The 21,965-nt window shown below is 33.7% G+C and overlaps 1 protein-coding gene, 3 non-coding genes and 3 pseudogenes across 22 annotated transcripts in view; all 7 read right to left on the reverse strand.

Annotated features, from left to right (window-relative positions):
• Window positions 1-1,774: 1,774 nt before the first annotated feature.
• LOC144974270 (5S ribosomal RNA) lies at window positions 1,775-1,891 on the reverse strand (annotated as a pseudogene).
• A 662-nt stretch (window positions 1,892-2,553) lies between these two features.
• On the reverse strand, window positions 2,554-2,672 carry LOC144974329 (5S ribosomal RNA; annotated as a pseudogene).
• A 180-nt stretch (window positions 2,673-2,852) lies between these two features.
• LOC144974260 (5S ribosomal RNA) lies at window positions 2,853-2,971 on the reverse strand (annotated as a pseudogene).
• Window positions 2,972-3,172: 201 nt separating this feature from the next.
• LOC144974272 (5S ribosomal RNA) lies at window positions 3,173-3,291 on the reverse strand. Its single transcript, XR_013645679.1, has one exon. It is a non-coding gene; the product is annotated as a 5S ribosomal RNA (ribosomal RNA).
• A 292-nt stretch (window positions 3,292-3,583) lies between these two features.
• On the reverse strand, window positions 3,584-3,702 carry LOC144974280 (5S ribosomal RNA). The gene has a single exon (XR_013645685.1). It is a non-coding gene; the product is annotated as a 5S ribosomal RNA (ribosomal RNA).
• A 202-nt stretch (window positions 3,703-3,904) lies between these two features.
• On the reverse strand, window positions 3,905-4,023 carry LOC144974307 (5S ribosomal RNA). The gene has a single exon (XR_013645710.1). It is a non-coding gene; the product is annotated as a 5S ribosomal RNA (ribosomal RNA).
• Window positions 4,024-16,119: 12,096 nt separating this feature from the next.
• The window catches only part of LOC144973753 (RNA binding protein fox-1 homolog 2-like), a 199,149-nt gene continuing 193,303 nt past the window's right edge, over window positions 16,120-21,965 (reverse strand). For all 19 annotated transcript variants that reach the window (XM_078916620.1, XM_078916611.1, XM_078916608.1 and 16 more), the window contains one exon: window positions 16,120-21,219. In XM_078916620.1, coding sequence (XP_078772746.1) covers window positions 21,175-21,219 — 45 coding nt within the window. In that variant the 3' untranslated portion in view covers window positions 16,120-21,174. The remainder of the gene's footprint in view (window positions 21,220-21,965) is intronic.

Genomic DNA, 21,965 nt, shown 5'->3' on the forward strand with positions numbered 1-21,965 from the left:
TATATTATATATATTTATACTACTACTACTACTACTCACTACTATACTAAACTACTACTAAATACTACTACTACTAACTACTACTACTATAACTACTACTACACTACTACTACTACTACTCTAACAACAACTAATTTTACTGCAAAAAAAACAAAATTTAATTAAAATTAAAAAAAAATAGAATCTTAAAATGTATAAATGTAAAATGATAATTTAATTTTTAAAACTTTTTAAGATGTACACGTGGGTTCCAAGCGGTACTTCACAGTACTACAGCTGACGTGCTACTTCGGTGATGGAAACGGTATTCACGATATGTCGTAGACAACAAGTGTCGAAATAGATTTAATATATATATAATATTATTCTATACTATACTAACTTACTACTACACTATACTAACACTTATAACTATACTATATTACATCTACTACTATACTTACTACTCACACATTTATAAAAAAAAATTATAAATTAAAACAACAATAGAATCATTAATGTATAAATGTAAATAGAAATTTTTTAAATTTAAAAGATGTCTAACTGTACTCCGCCTGACGTTGCTGACTCGGATGACGAGAACGTATTCACGTATAGGTCGAGACAACAAGTTCGAATAATTAATATAATATTATTATTATTTATTAATATATACTACTATACACTTACACTACTAACTACTATACTATATACTATTCTAAATAAAAACAATAAACATTAAAAAAAAACAATAATATTAAATATAAAATTGTGAAATATAAATTAAAAAAAGATCTACACAGTGGGGTCACTATAGCACCCTGACTTGCTGACTTGTGATGACAGACGGTATTTCACGTATATGTCTAGAACAAGTCGAATAATTAATATAATATACATATAATACTTACTATACTACTATATACTACTAACTACTACACTATATACTATCTACTACTATACTACATATACTATACTTACAAAAACATTAATACATAAACAACAAATCATTAAATTAATAAAATAAAAATAATATTTAACTTAAAATCTACACACTTCAACTTCACCATAATATACACCTACTCACTGTATGCAACTATTCAACTATTCTAACCATTCAATATAAATATTATATATTTATTATTATATACACAACAATACTATATAAACATAAAAATTAAATAAAAACACAAATAATTTAAAATGTATAAATGTAATGATAAAAAAAAAAGATGTTACAACACGTGGGTTCCAAGCGGCACCATTAGTACTAACACGCTGACGTGCTGCTCGTGTGACAAACGTTTTCAAGTATATGGGTAAACAAGTGTCGAATAGATTTAATATATATTATTTATTATATTATATAACTACTACTATACTACTACTACTACTCTATCATACTACTACTATTACTACTCTACTATATTTTATAAAAAAAAATTTAATACAATAAAAACAAAAATAATATTAAAAATAACCACGCCTGACGTTGCTTGACTTCGGTGATTGACGAGAACAGGTATTTTCAACGTAGTATGGTCGTAGACAACAAGTGTCGAAAATAGAATTTAATATAATATTACTATATATATTATTATTACTATACTACTACTACTACATACTACTACTACTACTACTACTACTACTATACTACTACTACTACTACTACTACACTACTACTACTATACTATCTAATATAAAAAACAAAATTTAAATAACAATTTAAAAAACAAACGAATAAAATTATTAAAAATGTTATAAAATTGTGAAATAGATAAATTGAAAAAAAAGATGTCTACAACACGTGGGGTTCCAAGCGGTCACCTGTCCAAGTACTAACCACGCCTGACGTTGCTTGACTTCGGTGATTGACGAGAACCGGTATTTTCAACGTAGTATGGTCGTAGACAACAAGTGTCGAAAATAGAATTTAATATAATATTACTTATTATTATTTATTACTACTACTACTACTACTAACTACTACTACTACTACTACTACTACTACTAATACTACTACTAAATACTAATACTTACTACTGCATACTACTATACTACTACTACTACTATACTACTACTACTACATACTACTACTAATACTACTACTCACTATACTACTATACTACTACTACTACTACTACTACTACTACTACTACTATCTACTATACTACTACTACTACTACTACTAATTACTACTAGTGCTACTACTAGTAACTACTACTACTATATACAACTACTACTATACATACTATACTACTAATATACTACTCACTACTATACTACTATACTACTACTACTACTACTACTATACTACTACTACTACTACTACTACTACTATACTACTACTATACTATTACTACTACTATACTACATACTATCTACTACTACTACATACTATACTACTACTACTAACTACTAAATACTACTACAACAACTACTACTACTTTTACTGCTATAAAAAAAAAATTTAATTAAGAATTAAAAAACACAAACAAATAGAATCATTTAAAATGTAATAAAATTGTAAAATAGATGAATTTATATTTTTTAAAAACTTTTTTTAAAAAAAGATCACTACAACACCTGGGGTTCCCAAGCGGTCACCCATTTAAGTACTAACCACGCCTGACGTTGCTTGACTTCGATGATCGGACGAGAACCGGTATTTTCAACGTAGTATGGTCGTAGACAACAAGTGTCGAAAATAGTTTAATATAATATTACTATTATTATTGTTATTATTATTATTACTACTACTACTACTACTACTACTACTACTTCTAATATAAAAAACAAAATGTAAATAACAATTTAAAAAACAAACAAATGAAATTATTAAAAATGTTATAAAATTGTGAAATAGATAAATATGTCTACAACACGTGGGGTTCCCAAGCGGTCACCAGTCTAAGTACTAACCACGCCTGACATTGCTTGACTTCAGTAATCGGACGAGAACCGGTATTTTCAACGTAGCATGGTCGTAGACAACAAGTGCCGAAAATAGAATTTAATATATTATTATTATTATTATTATTATTGTTATTGTTATTACTACTACTACAACAACAACAACTACAACTACTACTATTAAAAACAAAATTTAAATAACAATTTAAAATAAACCCAAATAAATCAAATTATTAAAAATGTAATAAAATTGTAAAATAGATAAATTAAAAAAGAAAGATGTCTACAACACGTGGGGTTCCCAAGCGGTCACCCATTTAAGTACTAACCACGCCTGACGTTGCTTGACTTCGGTGATCGGACGAGAACCGGTATTTTCAACGTAGTATGGTCGTAGACAACAAGTGTCGAAAATAGAATTTAATATAATATTAGTATTATTATTATTATTATTATTACTACTACTACTACTACTACTACTACTACTACTACTACTACTACTACTACTACTACTACTACTACTACTACTACTACTACTACTACTACTACTACTACTACTACTACTACTACTACTACTACTACTACTACTTCTAATATAAAAAACAAAATTTAAATAACAATTTAAAAAACAAACAAATAAAATTATTAAAAATGTTATAAAATTGTGAAATAGATAAATTGAAAAAAAAGATGTCTACAACACGTGGGGTTCCCAAGAGGTCACCCATATAAGTACTAACCACGCCTGACGTTGCTTGACTTCGGTGATCGGACGAGAACCGGTATTTTCAACGTAGTATGGTCGTAGACAACAACTGTCGAAATTAGAATTTAATATATTATTATTATTATTATTATTGTTATTGTTATTACTACTACTACAACAACAACAACAACTACAACTACTACTATAAAAAAAACAAAATTTAAATAACAATTTAAAATAAACCCAAATAAATCAAATTATTAAAAATGTAATAAAATTGTAAAATAGATAAATTAAAAAAAAAGATGTCTACAACACGTGGGGTTCCCAAGCGGTCACCCATATTAGTACTAACCACGCCTGACGTTGCTGGACTTCGGTGATCGGACGAGAACCGGTATTTTCAACGTAGTATGGTCGAAGACAACAAGTGTCGAACATAGACTTTAATATAATATTAAAACATTATTGCTAATTTATATAATGATGCAGATACGAGTAGTTTAGAAATGTATAATATAGTTGGTTGAAATAGCGTGTTGTATTCGTCTTTGGCACATGGAGAGAAAAAAATAAAGAAGTGGTCTGTTGCACAATTTGTCGTTACTGGAGAATTTAAAATGGCGATGGGCTATATTGAAAGCGGCATGAGCCACTTCACCGGTAGCGAGGACGAGAGACGCATGCGCAAAACCAGGATGATGGGCTTTCCTAAAAGCAGCATGAGACACTTCACCGGAAGGATGACGTTCTTTCTGTAAGGGCATCTGCTTCCTTCAAGTCGTAGAACATCCCCCTTACAACGCCAAGTGACTTAATCCTTTTCTTAATACTAGACACCTCAAGACAATGATGGCGAGGTGCAGGCGGATGTGACTCGTAGGTGTCGACGTTCACCACGTGACTTCCTCTTCGACGCGATACAATAGGCCTAACTGGTGCATTGTTGGCGGCTCTGTGTGGATGGGAACGGTGACTATGCTGACATTTCAAATGATCAACGGAAAGGGCATAAACTGAGCTTTGTTTTGATACCTTTGTCAATTTCGTATCTATTCTAGTTTTGTAAATACAAGAACCGCGTCAAGACTTGTCATTAGTGCCGCGCTGAGGACCGGACCGAGGACCGGTCCCACGGTCTTTTAGCTGTGAACCGTGGTCCAGTCCCAAAGAGGAAGACCGCCGGCGGTCCTCACTTCTTATCACCTTTCAACGGTCTCGCGCCATACTACTTCCCCAGCGATTCGTTGCCTCGGTCCTTTGCCTATCTTCCACCAATCACCACCCATCCCACTTAATTAATCGCACCCACCCCCCTTTGCCATACACTAAACGACACAGACGACCATAGAGGCAGACGACCACCTCCCTCCACTCCGCAAACCGCCCTTTCGTGTGTGAGATGGGGGGAACAGGAGGCGCACGCCTTGGACGATTCCATTATACGGGGTAAATTTCAAAATTTACTGCACCATAATGATCGCAATGACAATGATCTATGATGAAGGCATGACCCCTCTTCTCTAATGGGTTATTGTTTGAAATGTATGTGACTACTAAAGATGTGTGTGTGTGTGTGTGTGTGTGTGTCGAACCTAGCAAGTTGCAAGTCTGATTTTTTGTTTTCTTTTGTCCATCTCTTGTCGCCACTCCTTTCTATCGCATTGTTGTCATTTAAAATAATACAATAATATTAAAATTTCGTTTGGTGTTTTAACTAATCAAGTAATATGAGTTTCATTAGTTTCTTCCGTCCAAAAAAACCAGTTATAACGTCTGTATTTTTAAAAGGTCCAATAGAATATTTGGGGACCCCGATAGCTCAGTTGATAGAGCACTCTCTTTATACGCAAAGGGCCAGAGATCGATCCCGGGTGCAGTCGATTTTTTTCTGAATCCCTGTCTACTCAGCAATGAATGGGTAGCTGAGTTTGTTAGATCTGGCGAAAAGTCACCATCGACCCCTCTTATCACCTCATCCACCCCCTCTTATTATAACTTCACGTCTCTCTCTTACTCTTCAATGCTCGCTGCCCTCTAATGTTGTGTGTGGGGGGGGGGGGGGGGGGGGGGGGGTGGAGGAGTTGCGTGTGTGTATCAACGCCACGAACAACTCGATCAACGCCTTGGGCGATGCCATTATCTCCGTTAATGGGGATAAATTTCAAATTTTATTAAATTATCGAAGTAACAATGAAGTACGGTGAGCAAATAAAGAAGGCATCACCCCTCTTCTCTAATTAGGTTACAATTTGAAATGAGTGTGACTACTCCGTGTGTTTTACTCCTGTAGGCCACGGTTTTCATCGTGTAGCGGTCTTTAACGGTTCAAGAATGAACGGACCGGTCCTTGCGGTCTTCATTTCCCAAGGACCGTAGGACCGTGGTCCTTAAGCTTGCCAAGGACCGCCCCGCACTACTTGTCATTCTACCCTTGTACTTTATTCCGTCCGACGTAATTGACGCCCTGGGTAACGTAGGCCGAGAGTCTTGAACTTAGATATCAACATGACATGAAAATGTTTGTTTTTTTAAATTTACAAATAAAAGAACAAAAAAGAAAAAAAAGAAAAAAAAAAAAAAGAAACAAAAACAAAACAAAACAACAACAACCCGCTGAAACAATCTACTATAAATTGTGACAATTATAGACCCAGGTGACACTTCACTTCAGATGCAGCACAACACTGCACTGCGGCTGACGCCTGGGTTATTCCAGTCTTCCCTTGGAATAGACCCTAGAGACAAATTTCCCATATGGGATTAATAAAGGGAATCTTTTAAAATGTTAATGAATACCGTATGAATCTCATATATTAGTCCTATATTATTCAACAACTGATAATATACCTTAAACTAATGTTACTGAGTTTTGTTAGAATATAGAAATGTGTGTTTAATGCATATTATGTCCACTGTAATTCAATGTACAGTGGAAACCATTTATAACAGGGATCGGGTATAACAGGGATTTTTCAAATCCCCGTTTTTTACCGCTCTTTGTCTCTATTAAAAATTATCGGTTATAGCATGGCCTCACTTGAACCAAATCGGCTATAACACGGGAACAACCAAGAAGGAAAACTGCTAATAAATTTTAGGCCTTGTCGCACGGTGAGGAACGTAGATAACACAGGACTAGATACGACAACAGGGGGGAATATGTCATCAAAAGTGGCTAGTGAGAGGTCGAGCTGATTGCTTTAAAAAACAATGACTATGATAAGGTCCCATTCAATTTCCCCTTTGAAATAATAATTATATAATATTATGTTCATTTTAAACAATTTTTTGTCTGACTAAGGAGGGAAAGCACCTTTGGGTGGGGGGGGGGGGGGGGGCACATGCCTGAAGCCAACTGGTTCCCACTTGTCTTTTATTTCATTGATGAATAATAAAGATTGAAATAATTTTTTTAAAAAGGTAAAAAAAAAAAGAAGAAAAAAAAAAAGTTGTATCTAGACCTATACCTACATGGTATTATAATTTACATTGCGCACAATCCCTGACGCATGCAGTTTTTTGGCAAGGGAGGTAATCGATGTATTAGATCACTTGAAAAAGTCAATTATGTGCTTATTTCCCTTGTATTTCTGATGTAACAGGGATCGGCTAGAACAGGACTTTTGCTCTGGTCCCACCATCCCTGTTATATCAGTCAGGTTTCCACTGTATTTTAAGTGTAGTTCGGATAAAGTCCCACCTCCCATAGGAGTGGGTTTCGGTATTTAACAGTATACCCAATACCGAAATCCACCAATTGGTGGGTGATCCGTTTCACTCACCACTGGTGCTCGCCTCCCAGTCTCTGGTTTACTCCCCACAAGTGCAATGTTCTAACCATCACAAATAAGAAAGCACCTATTACATTTGAATACCAACTTCATGGTCAAAACCTGGAACATGTAAAGACAGCAAAATACCTTGGCATTGAGTTTGCTAAAAACCTCAAATGGAACGACCGCATACGTCACCTGGCTTCAAAGGCAAATCAAACAAGCGCTTACATCACCCGCAATTCAAAAAGATGCCCAATCACAACTCAAACACTTGCTTTTAAAACTATTGTTAGACCAATTTTGGAGTATGATAGCTCAATTTGGGACCCATATACAAAGAAAAACATCGACACTTAGAAAACATACAAAGAAAAACAGCAAGACGCATCACAAACACATTCGATCCTTTCTCAAGTGCGTCTGAAATATCACAACGGATTGGCCTTGAACCTCTGGAAAAGAGAAGAAAGATAGATAAACTTAAATTGTTCCACAAGATCTACTACAAAAAATCGTGCCTTAAACTTATCACAAACACATTCGATCCTTTCTCAAGTGCGTCTGAAATATCACAACGGATTGGCCTTGAACCTCTGGAAAAGAGAAGAAAGATAGATAAACTTAAATTGTTCCTCAAGATCTACTACAAAAATCGTACCTTAAACTTCCAAACGACATCAAAGATATCGGCACAAGAAATACGAGGGGACACACAGCAAGAGTAACCATCCCAACATCAAAAACAGACGCCCACATGTATTCGTTTTTCCCTTCCACTGCCCGACTATGGAATAGCCTCCCAGCTGAAGTGGCTGAAAACGGTTGCCAACATGCCTTCACGCGATTGCTAGAGTTCACAACGTGACTTTTTAATCTATGTGTGTGTTTGTCTTTTAAAAAAGTATTATGTGCAGAATTTTAGCAAGTTTAAAATAAAACCCTACAAACTGTGGAGTGATCCTCGACAATATTGGAGGTTTCCACAAGACGAAGAAGAAGACGAAGATAAATGCCCACCTCTCCTAGTCCCGGGTTCACTTTCCAATGGTGTCAACCTCGGGTAGTCTCTGGATCACTCTCCATTGGTGTTGTTGACCTCCTAGTCTCTGGTTCAACTCAAATTGTGTCCAACTGATACCAACCTCCTATAGTCCCGGGTTTATTCCCCACTTGTGTCCACCTCCCCTGGTCCAGGGTTCACCCCCCACTCTCCGGTTCAATCCCCACTGGTGCCCAACTCCCATAGATTCTGATTCAATCCCCACTGGTGCTCACTTCCCATAGTCTCTGGTTCAATCCCCACTGGTGCTCACCTCCCATGGTCTCTGGTCCACTCCCCACTTGAGTGGAATTTGGTAGATTTCGGTATTCAGCAATACCCCCTATTTGGGTCCAACGAAAACGGAACAAGAATACGCGATACACAGACTGGCACGTTTGCATGCAATAAGCTCCGACCCTGAACATCACTCACAATTTTAAAACAGAATATTTTTTAAAAATTACACCACATTGATACATATCGCTGTGCAATTCATTTACAAAGTGTGTCATAATACTGTGATAAATACTCACAGTACAGACTGTGGGGCTGATCGCTTCGGGTGACAGTGACAGGTACGTATGGACTTAAGATGGCACTGAATGAGTGAGAATGACTAACAATTTTTGTCTCAATTCATGACAGCGATCACAACACGAAAATGAAAAAGTGAGTTGTTAGTGTGATGCTCAGACTCAGGGAAATAAAAGATTACATTGGTTTAACTAGTGTGTACAACACACTGTAATTAAAATTTCTTTTCGTGATCGTTGACGTTGTCCTGTTTATGACGTAATTTTTTGGTCAGTGCCTATCAGTATCAGGCTATGAATTCACGAAGGCCACGGAATAAAGCAACTTTGTTCATTTTAATCTCTCTCTCTCTCTCTCTCTCTCTCTCTCTCTCTCTCTCTCTCTCTCTCTCTCTCTCTCTCTCTCTCTCTCTTCGCCCAGTTTAGTTCGTCGAAACCAGTCCTGGATGCCGTGAAAATTTTACTAAGGAAATGAAGGGGACATTTTTGGAATTCTGTCCTTGTTCGTTGAACCCGTGTATTTGTCAAACGCGTGTTGCACTGTAATTAGGTACTCCAAACCAAATTTTGAGTTAAGAAAAAAAACAAAAAGTCTCATGTTTCATCACATAGTACTCAATTTTCTAAGAAGTTTGATACCAAAATGAGCCCTCTAACTCAATTATTAAGGAATTTACGCAATAATGAAGATTCGAAAAATATGCGCCTTCGTGTACTAGTAGGAGAGCTATCATTGCACTGTCATACTGAACGGTTGTTTGTTTGTTTTTGTTTTTAGAGTTGTTTTTCTTTTTTACGGCGCTTGCAACACATTAAGGTAATATCAGCGCCAGTAAAAAGGAAGAAAAGGGTCGGTATAGTCAGTAATAAGTTCCAGAATTACAATTAAAGCACTCAAGAAAAGGTAAGACAAAGGGGAATTGGTTCAAATAGGAATAGGAAACAGGTGTAGATTTCAAGAGCACTGTACTTAATTTGGGATCTCCTTAAAGTCTCATCCAGACACAAGCAAAGGTCTTCACTAAGAGTAAGAGGAATACACTCAAATGTTTACAAATCATATTTAATATGTAAACAAAACATAATATCAGTGCAAAACAGAGATATGATTTACAAGGAAAAAAATAAATAAAATGAAAATGGACATCATGTCCTGATGGAATGTCCAAGGTACAACCAGCTGAGAAGGAACCCCATACTCAAAGAAGCTGTACGGCAGTGAGGACGACCTCAGGATCACTGTGGGCTTCATTCACCAGACTGGACTGACCATGTGACGTGACGGGAACGAAGAAGAAGAAGAAGACGAGGAAAAAAATATCATCTCCCAAAACTAACTATACATTTGACTGTTTCCCTCTCAGCCAAAGTATCTGACCAAGGTCAGGACAAAACCAAGTAATCTCATTCCAAGACAAAGACGGAAAGCAAGTTGGAAAACAGATTTAGGGGGATAGAAGACAGTGAACATCCCTGCCCACTATGGGAGGTCAGGAATGAACGGTTGCTTACACTGCTAATGCCAATCCAATTGATGTCCTGTATACTCAAAGCACTCTGTAATAATGTGCAGTACAGTCCACTCCGGATAATCGCAACTCGGTTAATTGCAACTTTCGGTTAATCGCAGCATTTCTCAAGAAACGGAATTAATTCTATATAAAAGTCACTGGTTAATTGCAACAAACTTCGGTTAATCGCAACAAATTTTCGCCCTCAAAAGTTGTAAATTCAAGAAATCAATCTAACAAAATATCATGATTAAATTTCATCATGGAAGAAATCGTGATAGTGATAAGTTGAAAAATCAAGAGTGAGTGGGATTTAATGCTACAGTATTGTGTCACCACTTTATTAGAGAGACAAAAGAGGGGCTTTGCAGTATGGGTTTGTGATGTAATCTGTGGCCATTTAATAGGAGGCGAGGGGGCTGGGCTGTCAAGCTTTTGCTCGACTAATCTATACAGGGCTGTCATGTGTTGTTTTTTTATTCAATAATATCGCCCAGTCTGTGGTGGACTAAGAACAATGCTCACAACAACTGATTTGTGTTTACCACTAAAGCGTAAAATGTTGCAATAGTAGACTGGACACTCAGCTTCGGTTAATTGCAACTTCGGTTAATCACAACATTTTCGCTGATCCCAAGGTGTTGCTATTCCGGAGTGAACTGTAATAGCTGTGGTGATGGGTTATGAGAAAATAACACTATGTAAACTTACTTAATCATTAATTTGAAGCATGCCAGATAAATTAAGATATCGCAACTATAATAAACCGCAGTTAACTTGATTGTTGGGCCCATCCGTGCTTCACTTAAGTTTGTTTTTTGTTTTGTTTTTTCCAAAAAAGCAATAATGGTACCCCTGTGAATTGGGTTAATAACGATTACATAGACTGTGTGAATCTTCGTAAAGATTGTCCGGTGCGAAAAAATACATCGAATTGAATCAGTTAAATCTCCTGCTATCACTGCTATTACTGCAATCCAGGACGGGGTGGTGTTTTAGTTCTTGAGTGAACACCAAATATGTAATATGACAACAGCACCATTCTCTCCTTTCCGCAAACTTACCTTTCACGAGAGAACTGTGGCTTACTTGGACACCTTTCCCATGCACTTAGTGACCAATGAAGCAAAACTTAATGAAAGATCATTTTGTTTTCATGTTTAAGTAGCAAAGTGGTCTTCAAGTTCAAGTCGAAAGGTTAAAAGGAAACCCATAGTTGCCTTCATCTTGAATCTTTACCCAAATCTTCTGTACACTAATTAATATTAAAAAACCGGCAAAGATAAAAAAGCTGACATAAAACATGCAACGTGCAGAGTCCAGATAAAGTCAAAAAGAAGGGGTAAAAAAATTAATTAATAGTAAATAAATAAACAGGCATGCTGATGCATTCTTTTCGGACAAAAAGTTAATTTAGTATCTGTAGCTACTCGGCTCAAAATGAAAACTCTTCATGCAAACATACAAAATGCGATGACAAATGAAAAATGGCAAATGGAAATAAAAGATTGAAAGCTAAATGTTTATTAATAACTTCTGTGATGAGTGCATCAATAATATATTCCAAGGATGTCCGTAGATGGAGAGTATAGAGTACATGTGCAATGTACAAAATGTACTGAGAATTTCAAGTAAATATAAGAAGTTTAAAAAAAAAAACAAAAAAAAAGACAGAAAGAAAGAAAAATAGGTATACTAATAGAAAGATATGAATGGAGAAGAAACCATGAGAATTGAGAGAGAACAGGAGTTTAGAATATTTAGGTTGTAGTTGTGTGTATATGTATATGTATATGTATATATGTATATATATATAATATTTATTCATTCTTGTTTATGAAGGTATGCTGAGAAAATGTACTTGAAGGAACTATAATTAAGGCATGTTCTTAAATGTTAATCTAACTAAAATGATAATAGAAACAAAGCAAACAAAAGTAAAAAAAAAAAAGAAAACAAAACAAAAGAAAAACAACAAAAGAAAAAACATCTAAATATAAAAAACCTAAAAAAAATAAAAAGCAAACAAAAACAAAACAATACAAAACACACACACACACAAAAAAAAGGTAAAAAAAAACAATAAACAAAAAATACGTTGAAAAAGACATTTTTAAAAATAAATATACACACATATACATATATATATATATATATATTACAAAACAACTGATTCTGCATTTAACTCTAAACGAGGATAAAGTAGACGATGTTGCTTAAAATTGCCTTTCTCTTAGAAGCATCCGGAAAGTAAAATCAATCCATGAATGTCGTATAAGTAAAGAGCCCAATTGGACATTATGTTTGTATTGGCATTCATCAATTCTGTGATACACAGACCTAGCTTTTAATATTGATACCTGTTCTACTTGGGAAGCATCTTAATCTTACTGTACTGTCAATATAACTAATGTCTATTTAACCAATTGTGATGCAATCATATCTAGTGATCTAGTGATCAAGGTAGAGTGGTAGATATCCGCTAGTGTAGAGTGCTTGCAAAAGCCAAATACTAATGCAAACTTCCTCCCTCTTTTTCTCTCCCGTTATGCCGGTTACTGTTTTTATTCCTTTTTCATTATGTCAGTCAGCCACACTGATCGAATCCCTGCAGAAGTTATTGACACCATCCATCAGGAATTTGGTAACAAAGATAAAGAAGGTAAAAAACAAGCCCCTCGCCGAGTGTTGACTACTTGTGGACAACTTATTCAATGACCCTTCACAGAAGACCTGGACCATTTAAAATAGGCACTAAACTGTCCACTATTTACGGACGATAGTAAAATGTAGCAGAAGCAGACAATATATTTGGTATTAATTCAATAACAAAAGTTTATTTTTGTTTCCATCCGTAATTTCAGGCATGGCCCAGGCAATATGCCCATTCTAGCCAGGTAGATTGTTGAGGCCACAAGATACGATTATCTATTGATTTTGATACTGTCATATTTTGGAAAAATTGAATCTTAGTAATGTGCAAGTTTGTAACATTTATTCTGAAATTACAATTTCCTGTGGTGAATTTTAATTTTATGAGCCCATGTAGTGAACTTGGAGATCACTACACTATCACTCTTTTTACGAAATGGCAATCCTGCATTGATGTGAATTTGGAAAAAAATGGAGTAGAACCTGCTGGAGAAGGCGATTACGTTGGGGATAGGCTTATTAATTTCTCAAAGTTAGACATAGAAATATCAAGTTGTTTCAAATTAGTAAACATGTACATAAAAAGGACATGGTCGTTTGTTAAATCTAGAACAGAATAATAATGCTATTGGAATACACATGCAAAACAAAAAAGAAAAAGGAAACACAAGAAAACGTTCACAGCGCATATCAAAATATTGCTAAAACATGAATGTAATCTCTTCCTTGTGGTGAATGATTTACTTCAAGAAGGGAAAAAAAAAAAGACAGAGAAAAGGACTAATAAACAAACATAAATTTCACGGCTAAAAATAATTGAAGTTTACTCATCAACTCCGCACCATTTCAATAAAACCATGAGAAAGTTCCCATTCGATTTTATGAATCAACTTCAAACAGAAAGCCACCGTTCACAACCACTATGGAAGGAAACATGCAAAATACCGGTTGATGCAGTAAACAATACATTGCGGCAGAGATTTTCAAAAGTTTTATAGGCTAATTTTTAAAAATAATTCCCAACGATCCTTGATAACAAATGAAAAGTCAATGATACAAAGGATGCAAGCATTTCTATCTCTACATAGATTTGCTCAATAATTGCAAATTGAAAATGGTGATGGAAATAATTTTTACAACTTACCATTTTCTTCCATGTATAATACAAAGAACTTGGGATCCAATTGCATGTTATACAAATATTTATATCGTGATAAAGTTATAAAGATAAAACAGCCCTTTGAGAACATCTGCACAATGATTAACACAAAAAAAAATGTATACGAGAGCATTCATTATACATTCATGGATAGTATGGGCACACACACCAAATAACACAAGTCAAAAACTTGCAATCTACAAGCAAAAACCGTTTTGTTTTTGTTTTGTTTTTCATTCAGTTATAAAATATGGAGTACAGCTGTAATGGATGTTAAAAGCATGCTAATGAGCCAATCAACAATTGTCTGAAAACAAACGAACAAACAAAAAAAAAAAAAAAAGGAGAATTCAGATTTTCATTCAACAATAAACAAATTAATAATACAAATACAATCATGTCATGCAACAAAACTCATGATCTTAATTGGTCCATGCTGGCTTTAGTGAAAGTTAAAAGCTGTAGCAATACATTCTTATAGTGTTAAATATCTTAGTGGACGTATTCAAAGGTGCCAGTACAATTTCACGTACAAAACAGATTTTTTATTTCGGCTATGTAAAAAAAAACAAAATTTTGTATTATTAGTCTTTGATTGAGTTAGAATTAGAAACTGAATTTTTGTCTAAAATCATATGTTATAACCTATGAAAACGTCCATATTGAGAAAGAAAAAAAAAATCAGCACCATGACTTGTTCATCAATGAATTAGATCCAATTTGAAATTGCAATCACAGGCTTTATAGTTTGCTTTACTTATACAATCAGTATTAACATGTAAATTCTGTACGATCCCTTTTGACTGCTGCATCCCTGGAGGTTTCGATTAGTTTTTAGGGGTTTTACAGCACTTGCAACACTTTTAGGTAATTTCAGCACTGGTAAAAAGGAAGATGATAAGGGAAACTGTATAAACCTGAAGTTAAAAGAACAAGGAAAAATTAAGACAAAGGTGACCGGTTTAAATTGGGAACAGAAGATTCCAAAATCAATCCATCAATGACATTGACATTGCCCCAGCATAAGGAAAGGATCCCAGACTGGAGGATACACTCAAACGCTTACAAAGTACAATATACCTAACACTAAAAACTATAACAGTACATAACAGAGATGATTTACAAGGAAAAAAAGATGTCTCTCTAAAAAAGGAATTATACATTTGACTCCCTCCCTCAGCTATAAATCCCTGGCAGGACCAGGAAGAAACCATCCACCATGGGAGGTCACAAAACCCCACTTCGCTAATTGATCCTTTGTTCTTTTAGTTGTTCTCTAAAAAGAAAAAAAAAAGAAAACAATAAATGGCCAGGGCAGAAGTACAGAAAAAGAAAGGAAGTGCGCATTACATTGATAAATATTCCATAGGAAGCTTGTAGTGTAATAAGGAATTCCATGAGCACTAAGCAGTCAATAGGGATTATACATCATTGAAAAATGCAGTCTGGCAAGGAAGGCAAATCTTTGTGGATTTGACCAGAAAAGTCTATTAAATGCGTCTCCACCAGGAAGTATTTGAAGAAATAAATTGAATAATGGAACATTATGATTATAGGAAGAAAATGAAGCTCAAATTCACACTGACATAAAATAATATGGTGTAGTAAATTGTCATTGTTTTGAAATTGAGATTCATCTGTAAAGACGGTATAAGAGTGGGAGAAAGGAGATTGTTAATGATAAGATAAGGACACACAGTATGCATTCAAAGACAAAAACCACATTCAAGTATCTAATCTACAAAGCATGCTGAATGGAATTTGAAATGGGATGTGACAATAAAAACTACTTCACACATTCAAAATCCCATAACAAATGTAAAGACAACTCTTGACACAACTCAGTTTGGTTCTCATAGTTTTATGTCTTTAAAATTAAATATCATCATAATTCAGCCATCGTAAACAAATATCATGGAAGACATAAATTTGATTCTTTATAAATGACTTTTCTTATATAAGTAAACCTCACACAATAATGGCTTTTGGTAAAATTAAGTACTCATCTGTAAAGCCAAGGCAAGAAAGAGTACTTCGACAAAAATATAATCAGAGTATTGAAACAAAGAGTGTCTAACCTGAACAAAATCTGTCATTGTAAAGAAACATAAAATCACAGACTCTAAAATTTTGAGTTTGATGAAGCTCAAGAAGTAAAACTTTTAGCAGAATTTACACACAGTAATAATGAAACAAGAAGAATGTTTCTTTACAAGATTACGCCTTTTAGAGAATTAATTACCCGTCTATTGTTACCATAGTGCAATAACCTTGTAAGTCTGCATTTAAACTGGCTCATCACTGTCTGCTTTATTATTTTTAGCATTTTAAAAACCCTGACTCCAAACATTCATGTCTGAGTTTTCTTTATCCTAGTATTTCTTTTTTTATTATTTAAATCATTTTAATAGGTTTAAATCAAATACTTTAAAATAAAGCAGAACAGAATGAAACGCTGAAGCTGACAATATCTTTATAAAATAATCATCTTAATCAATTCATCTTCAAAGTTTAAGTAACTTCAAAAAAATTTAACTTATGATACTTTAAAACAAAATCAATCTTTTTATTAATAACAATTCATTTAAATTGATAGTCTAGAGGTCTCCGAAGATTGACAGTTTTGATAACAGTAATGATTAAAATAAACCTTTTGGTACAAGAAACATTTCTGATCTTCCGCAGCTGAGGTAAGAACCATGGGTAAGATACAAATACACAAGAAAAATGCAGAATAGACTAGATTGTACCATGTCTAAACATGTCCATGTCCTATGGCAGTGATCATTTTGGGTTTGCTGTGTGATGTATAAATACAAACAATACATAAACAATCCGACACTGTTTCATCCAATGATTATGAAATTCATATCAACATTTCATACAACAATTCACACATTAAATGCAGAAATTATGGGAAACGACTGCTTTCATACACGAAAATCAGTAAGCACCTTTCTTTCACTGCAATATTCATGACATAAATGAAATCTTTTAAAATAATATAAGACATGAATGAAGTTGATAACTTCCTTTAGAAGAATTATGAACAAATATGAGGAGGAAAATAATGTATTTGTTATTGGTTCTTAGAGAACAAAGGAAAACTTTCAAGAAGTGAAAATTGGGTGAAAACGAACATATATTTACTTCATAATGAGTCAGATGATATAAAGTAAACAAAGGCAAGGGTATGAATTTTTTAAAAGGAAAAAACAATTTAAGTTTATTTTTGAGAAGATAATTAAAATTCATGAAGAAAGGTTATCTTTTACAAATGCAGAAAACTTATTTTTCAAAATTGGGATTCATTTTTGCCACACAAACACACCTTTAATTTTCAATTTGTTCAATATTGAAGTTCACTTAAGACACATTTAAAAACAAATTAACTGGAGGAATTCGTTCATTGTCTGATTTTGGATTTTAAACAAAAACGCTGGGGTGGTACTGTGTGTCTAATTTTGTTTAAAAGGGGGAGGAAGGGGGGGGGGAGAAATAATAGAACTGAGTCTTGCATAACCATTCCTCAATGACTTGACCATTAAATTCATATAATATATAAACAGAAGACTTGTCATGGATATTAGTGTTTCTTGTTACTCTATTCATTTGTTTCTTGTTAATTCATTGTCCAAAAAGAATAAACTTAGTCATAAAACTCAACGGATCCATGTGTTATCACAAATATATTTCATTGCCGATAGCTTTGCCAGAGTACTAGAATAAATTGTGACAAAAAAAAAAAAGCAAAAATTGCTTTGGTCAGTTATGTGCGAAATTGAGTTACACCATGAAGCGTTCAAATTCGAACACCAATAATTTGACGTGGGCACCAAAAAACAAGACAACTATACAGTTATATTAATATTTGGGAACCAACAAAATTAATTATTTGGTACACTCCTGCTTTTCTTAGCTATTTTTTTAATCATCATTATTTCTGACCAGGGTGATTTCAATAAAAACACAATTGATACATTACTATAACTTGGTTTAAAATCAGAATTTATATAATTGTATTAAGAGTAATACAATGTTAACATGAGATGAATGTGAAGTACAACATTAAATTTCATTCCAAGTACATACTAAGAGACCGCAAGTCAGCTTATTGCACTCATTCAGGTCCAGTCAACACAAATAGAATTTCAATTCATCGATGAATAAATTTTGATTTTTTTGCTGTCGAGATAACACAGAAGAATGAACAATCAGTAAAATTTGACAATAAAAGAAATAAGAAGAGTATCTTTCCAAAACTCATGGTTCATTCCATCCGTCCTTTTTTTTTTGTAAAAATTCCCTCTTCGTAGGCTTGTAGGAAAAGAAAACGTTGATTTTAATGACCTCTTACATAGAAACAGTTTTTAAGCTCATTAATGGTGAGAATGAATTTGTCTGTAGTCATTATTTCTCCCATTACTTATTTGGCTCTAAAACATTCTCATCCAATTGACATTAATAGCAAAACAAATTGGGTTTTATTGAACTCCCAAGTCCCTTTGCTGTTCTAGCTTTCTTGGTTGAAATGGTAAGACGTGATGTCATGTTAGCGTAAAAACCCAACATGTAAAGAGATAAAATAATATCAATTGAGGTCATTGAGAACAGAGATCAAAGAGGCATGAATGGTCTTCAATATCTAAGAATGAAACAAAACAGATCCATAGTTTTGAAAAACTGCTCTTCAATTATACAACGCCAAATTCAAACAATTATTTTAACAAAGAATTTGATAATAGGAATGGAAAAATTACATTTAACTACCTCCAATGCCAACTATTTTGGTCCTATCATTTTACTTGAAAGAAAGCATAACAATAAGCATTTTCCATAAAACCATGACAGCATTTTTATTTCGTTCTTGATTTGTTTTAAAACCGAATTTTTCATAACGCAGGATGTCACAATATCTTTGAATAATGAAGTAATTTTTACAATCATTCAAATTATTTTCAGAATAACTGCATTAGAAAACAACACCTATCAATCACATCATACTAACAGATACAGCAATTTTTCATAGAACTACCGGCAAGATAAGTTTTGGCAAGTTAATTCAAATTGAAACAATGACAACATAAAAATGGATAGCGATAAATAATACAAGATTATATCATACTGAATGATTACATCATAGATATGCACAATACACCATAATGATAGATAAAATAAATTTATAATATATGAAATTTGTTGCCGTGAAAAGAAATACAGGTTAAAAAAAAAAACGACAGGGGCAGAAAATTTCAAAGAAAAATGGACAAATTGATTAGATTTGATATAGATCTTCCATGTCACAGACACTTTTAAGATGCTTTGATTCCCACGAGTCAAAATAAAGTATGAGGGTAAACATAGTAGGCGGAGATAAATATATCTATTTAAAAATTATTTTTAAAAATGAAACAAAACGATATTGATTGTGGAACAAATGATCTTTCAGGAGTGATTATAACAGTGAAATTTACAAAATACAACTGATTTCAACAATGAATGCTAAATACAATAAACCTTATTGTCAAATAGTATAAATAAATGCCATAATAAAAACATGTGAGTAAATGAATGACAAAATGCTAAATAATGATGTAAAGATGAATATATATACACAAGATGAGTAGAATACTTTTTCTGGCGTTTTCCTCTGTACAGAATCGTAATTATAAACTGCGGAAGAACTGGATGTCTCACCATGAGATTCAACATAGCATATGAACAGCTTGATCAATATCCCCCAAATGGAAAAAAAATATATGTAAGAATACCAAATCTGCAGTTGAAGTTGATTGAAACTGTGCATCTTGATAATCAATGTTTACCAATACACGGTTCATGATTGACAATGATGGGTTGGTATTGATTAAACTGCTCAAGGCGTTTTGATTTTTATTTCTGTTCACAATTGAATCAAAACCAGACCATTATTCACAGAAAAATGGTAAAGTCTTCACCAACGGTATAATAATAATTATAATAATGCTATCTTAGGTTTGTGGAAGAAAAAAAAAAATTGTTAACCTCCTTTAGCTCCGTTAGATTATTCAGACTTCATATTAGAGCTGAACTGGCATCTTTAATGAGAATTAAATGACCCAACACAAGACAAAAGTGGCTTGGTAAAACTCAGGTGATTTTAGTCCAGAGGACAATTCTATCACCATAACATTTTTAAAGCATTGTTTTAGCACCAACATTTAAGTATGTAATGTCATCCTATGAAAAAGAAAAACGTCCTGAACAAAAATGAAACATCACATACTTACTCGGACAACACACAGAGAAAATTACAATGTAAGAAGACCTAATAATATTTACAAACATGATAAAGAGTTAAAATATCATGAGAATAAAATGATTACAAAAACGTATTGACTAGATAAATTTGTTCAAAATAAAGCTTGTAGTATTTGAGTATTAAGAGCAGTTGATTCTCGTCAATCTGTCTAAGATTGTTCAGAACCTGTGAATCCTTTCAATTTACTCTATTTTCTTTATAAGGGATAATTCCTTGAATCTGTATGTCTAAGAAATTATTGTGAAGAACTAGAATAGTGAAACTTGTATCACAACTACAATCTATAAACTGTAAATGCAGCTCTTATCTATATATATTTCATCTCCTTTTTTAGAACCACATTCTTCACAAGATTGGAAGAGCACAAAATACTCAACAAAAAAAATCTAAATTCAATTACCTTCTGATAAAATGTAGAACAAAACAATTTTCATCCCAAATTTCAAAAAGTTTGAACTTTAGGCTCCCTGTGTGCAAAAACCAAAAACAAAGAAAAATCCATACAATCCATTAACTATCCTTGTTGGTTTTCTGGTAATGCTTGACTTGCAACAGAGAGGAAGAAGCAGATAACAGATATTGGAAGTTGGACGACAACGTTAGTATGGGGCAAACCTTGAATAACCCCCTCTGTATACAGCAGTCTGAAAGTAGAATGGGAAATGGTCATGGATTTTCAATAACGATATCTTAAAAATGTTATATATCAAATTGGTGTGAAATCAATGAGTATCCAATGTCATTATTTTCATCAAAACATGCCCTCTACAACTGGATGGTGAATCAGTGTTTTGCTTGCTTTAAAATGTTAGAAATTATCTATTACAAATATAATCAATCAAAACTCTTAAAAATACGTGTATTAAGTGACCCGAGCTGCATCCTGTAAAAGTTCGGGACTTGTGTTCGTAGTTGTAGACATATCCAGTAATTTTTGTGTGCAAAATCGATATTAGTGAATAGTGTGAGCTTGTATCTATGTTGGATGATATTTTTCAATTTTACTGATATTATTATAGGGCAGACGAAAATATAAATTTATTGACCTTTCAACAGTTTCGTAAATTTTGTGTCTGCATATCTTGCTCCATTTCATTGATTACTACAAATTACTTCAAAATATCTCGGGAAAAAAAACATATTATTTTAACCCTTTGATGATAGTTTGTGTTTCATGCTAAATCATTATGATCCAATTTGTGAGAAACAACCAGAGACTAGATAGAAGGCCGAATTCAACATTACAACAAGAATGAACATTGTATTCAATTGCATTATACGTAGTTACAGTGGAGTGGAACCAGCTGAACTAAAAATTTTGAGACATGTGGAGACTAGAACTGCATGGACTAGGAATTACTTTTATTCAGATGGAAGTCAGAGACGTTGG

This window comes from Berghia stephanieae, chromosome 5, assembly GCF_034508935.2.
Source record: "Berghia stephanieae isolate SIO BIC M18660-M18661 chromosome 5, UCSD_Bste_1.3, whole genome shotgun sequence".
Taxonomy (NCBI): domain Eukaryota; kingdom Metazoa; phylum Mollusca; class Gastropoda; order Nudibranchia; family Aeolidiidae; genus Berghia; species Berghia stephanieae.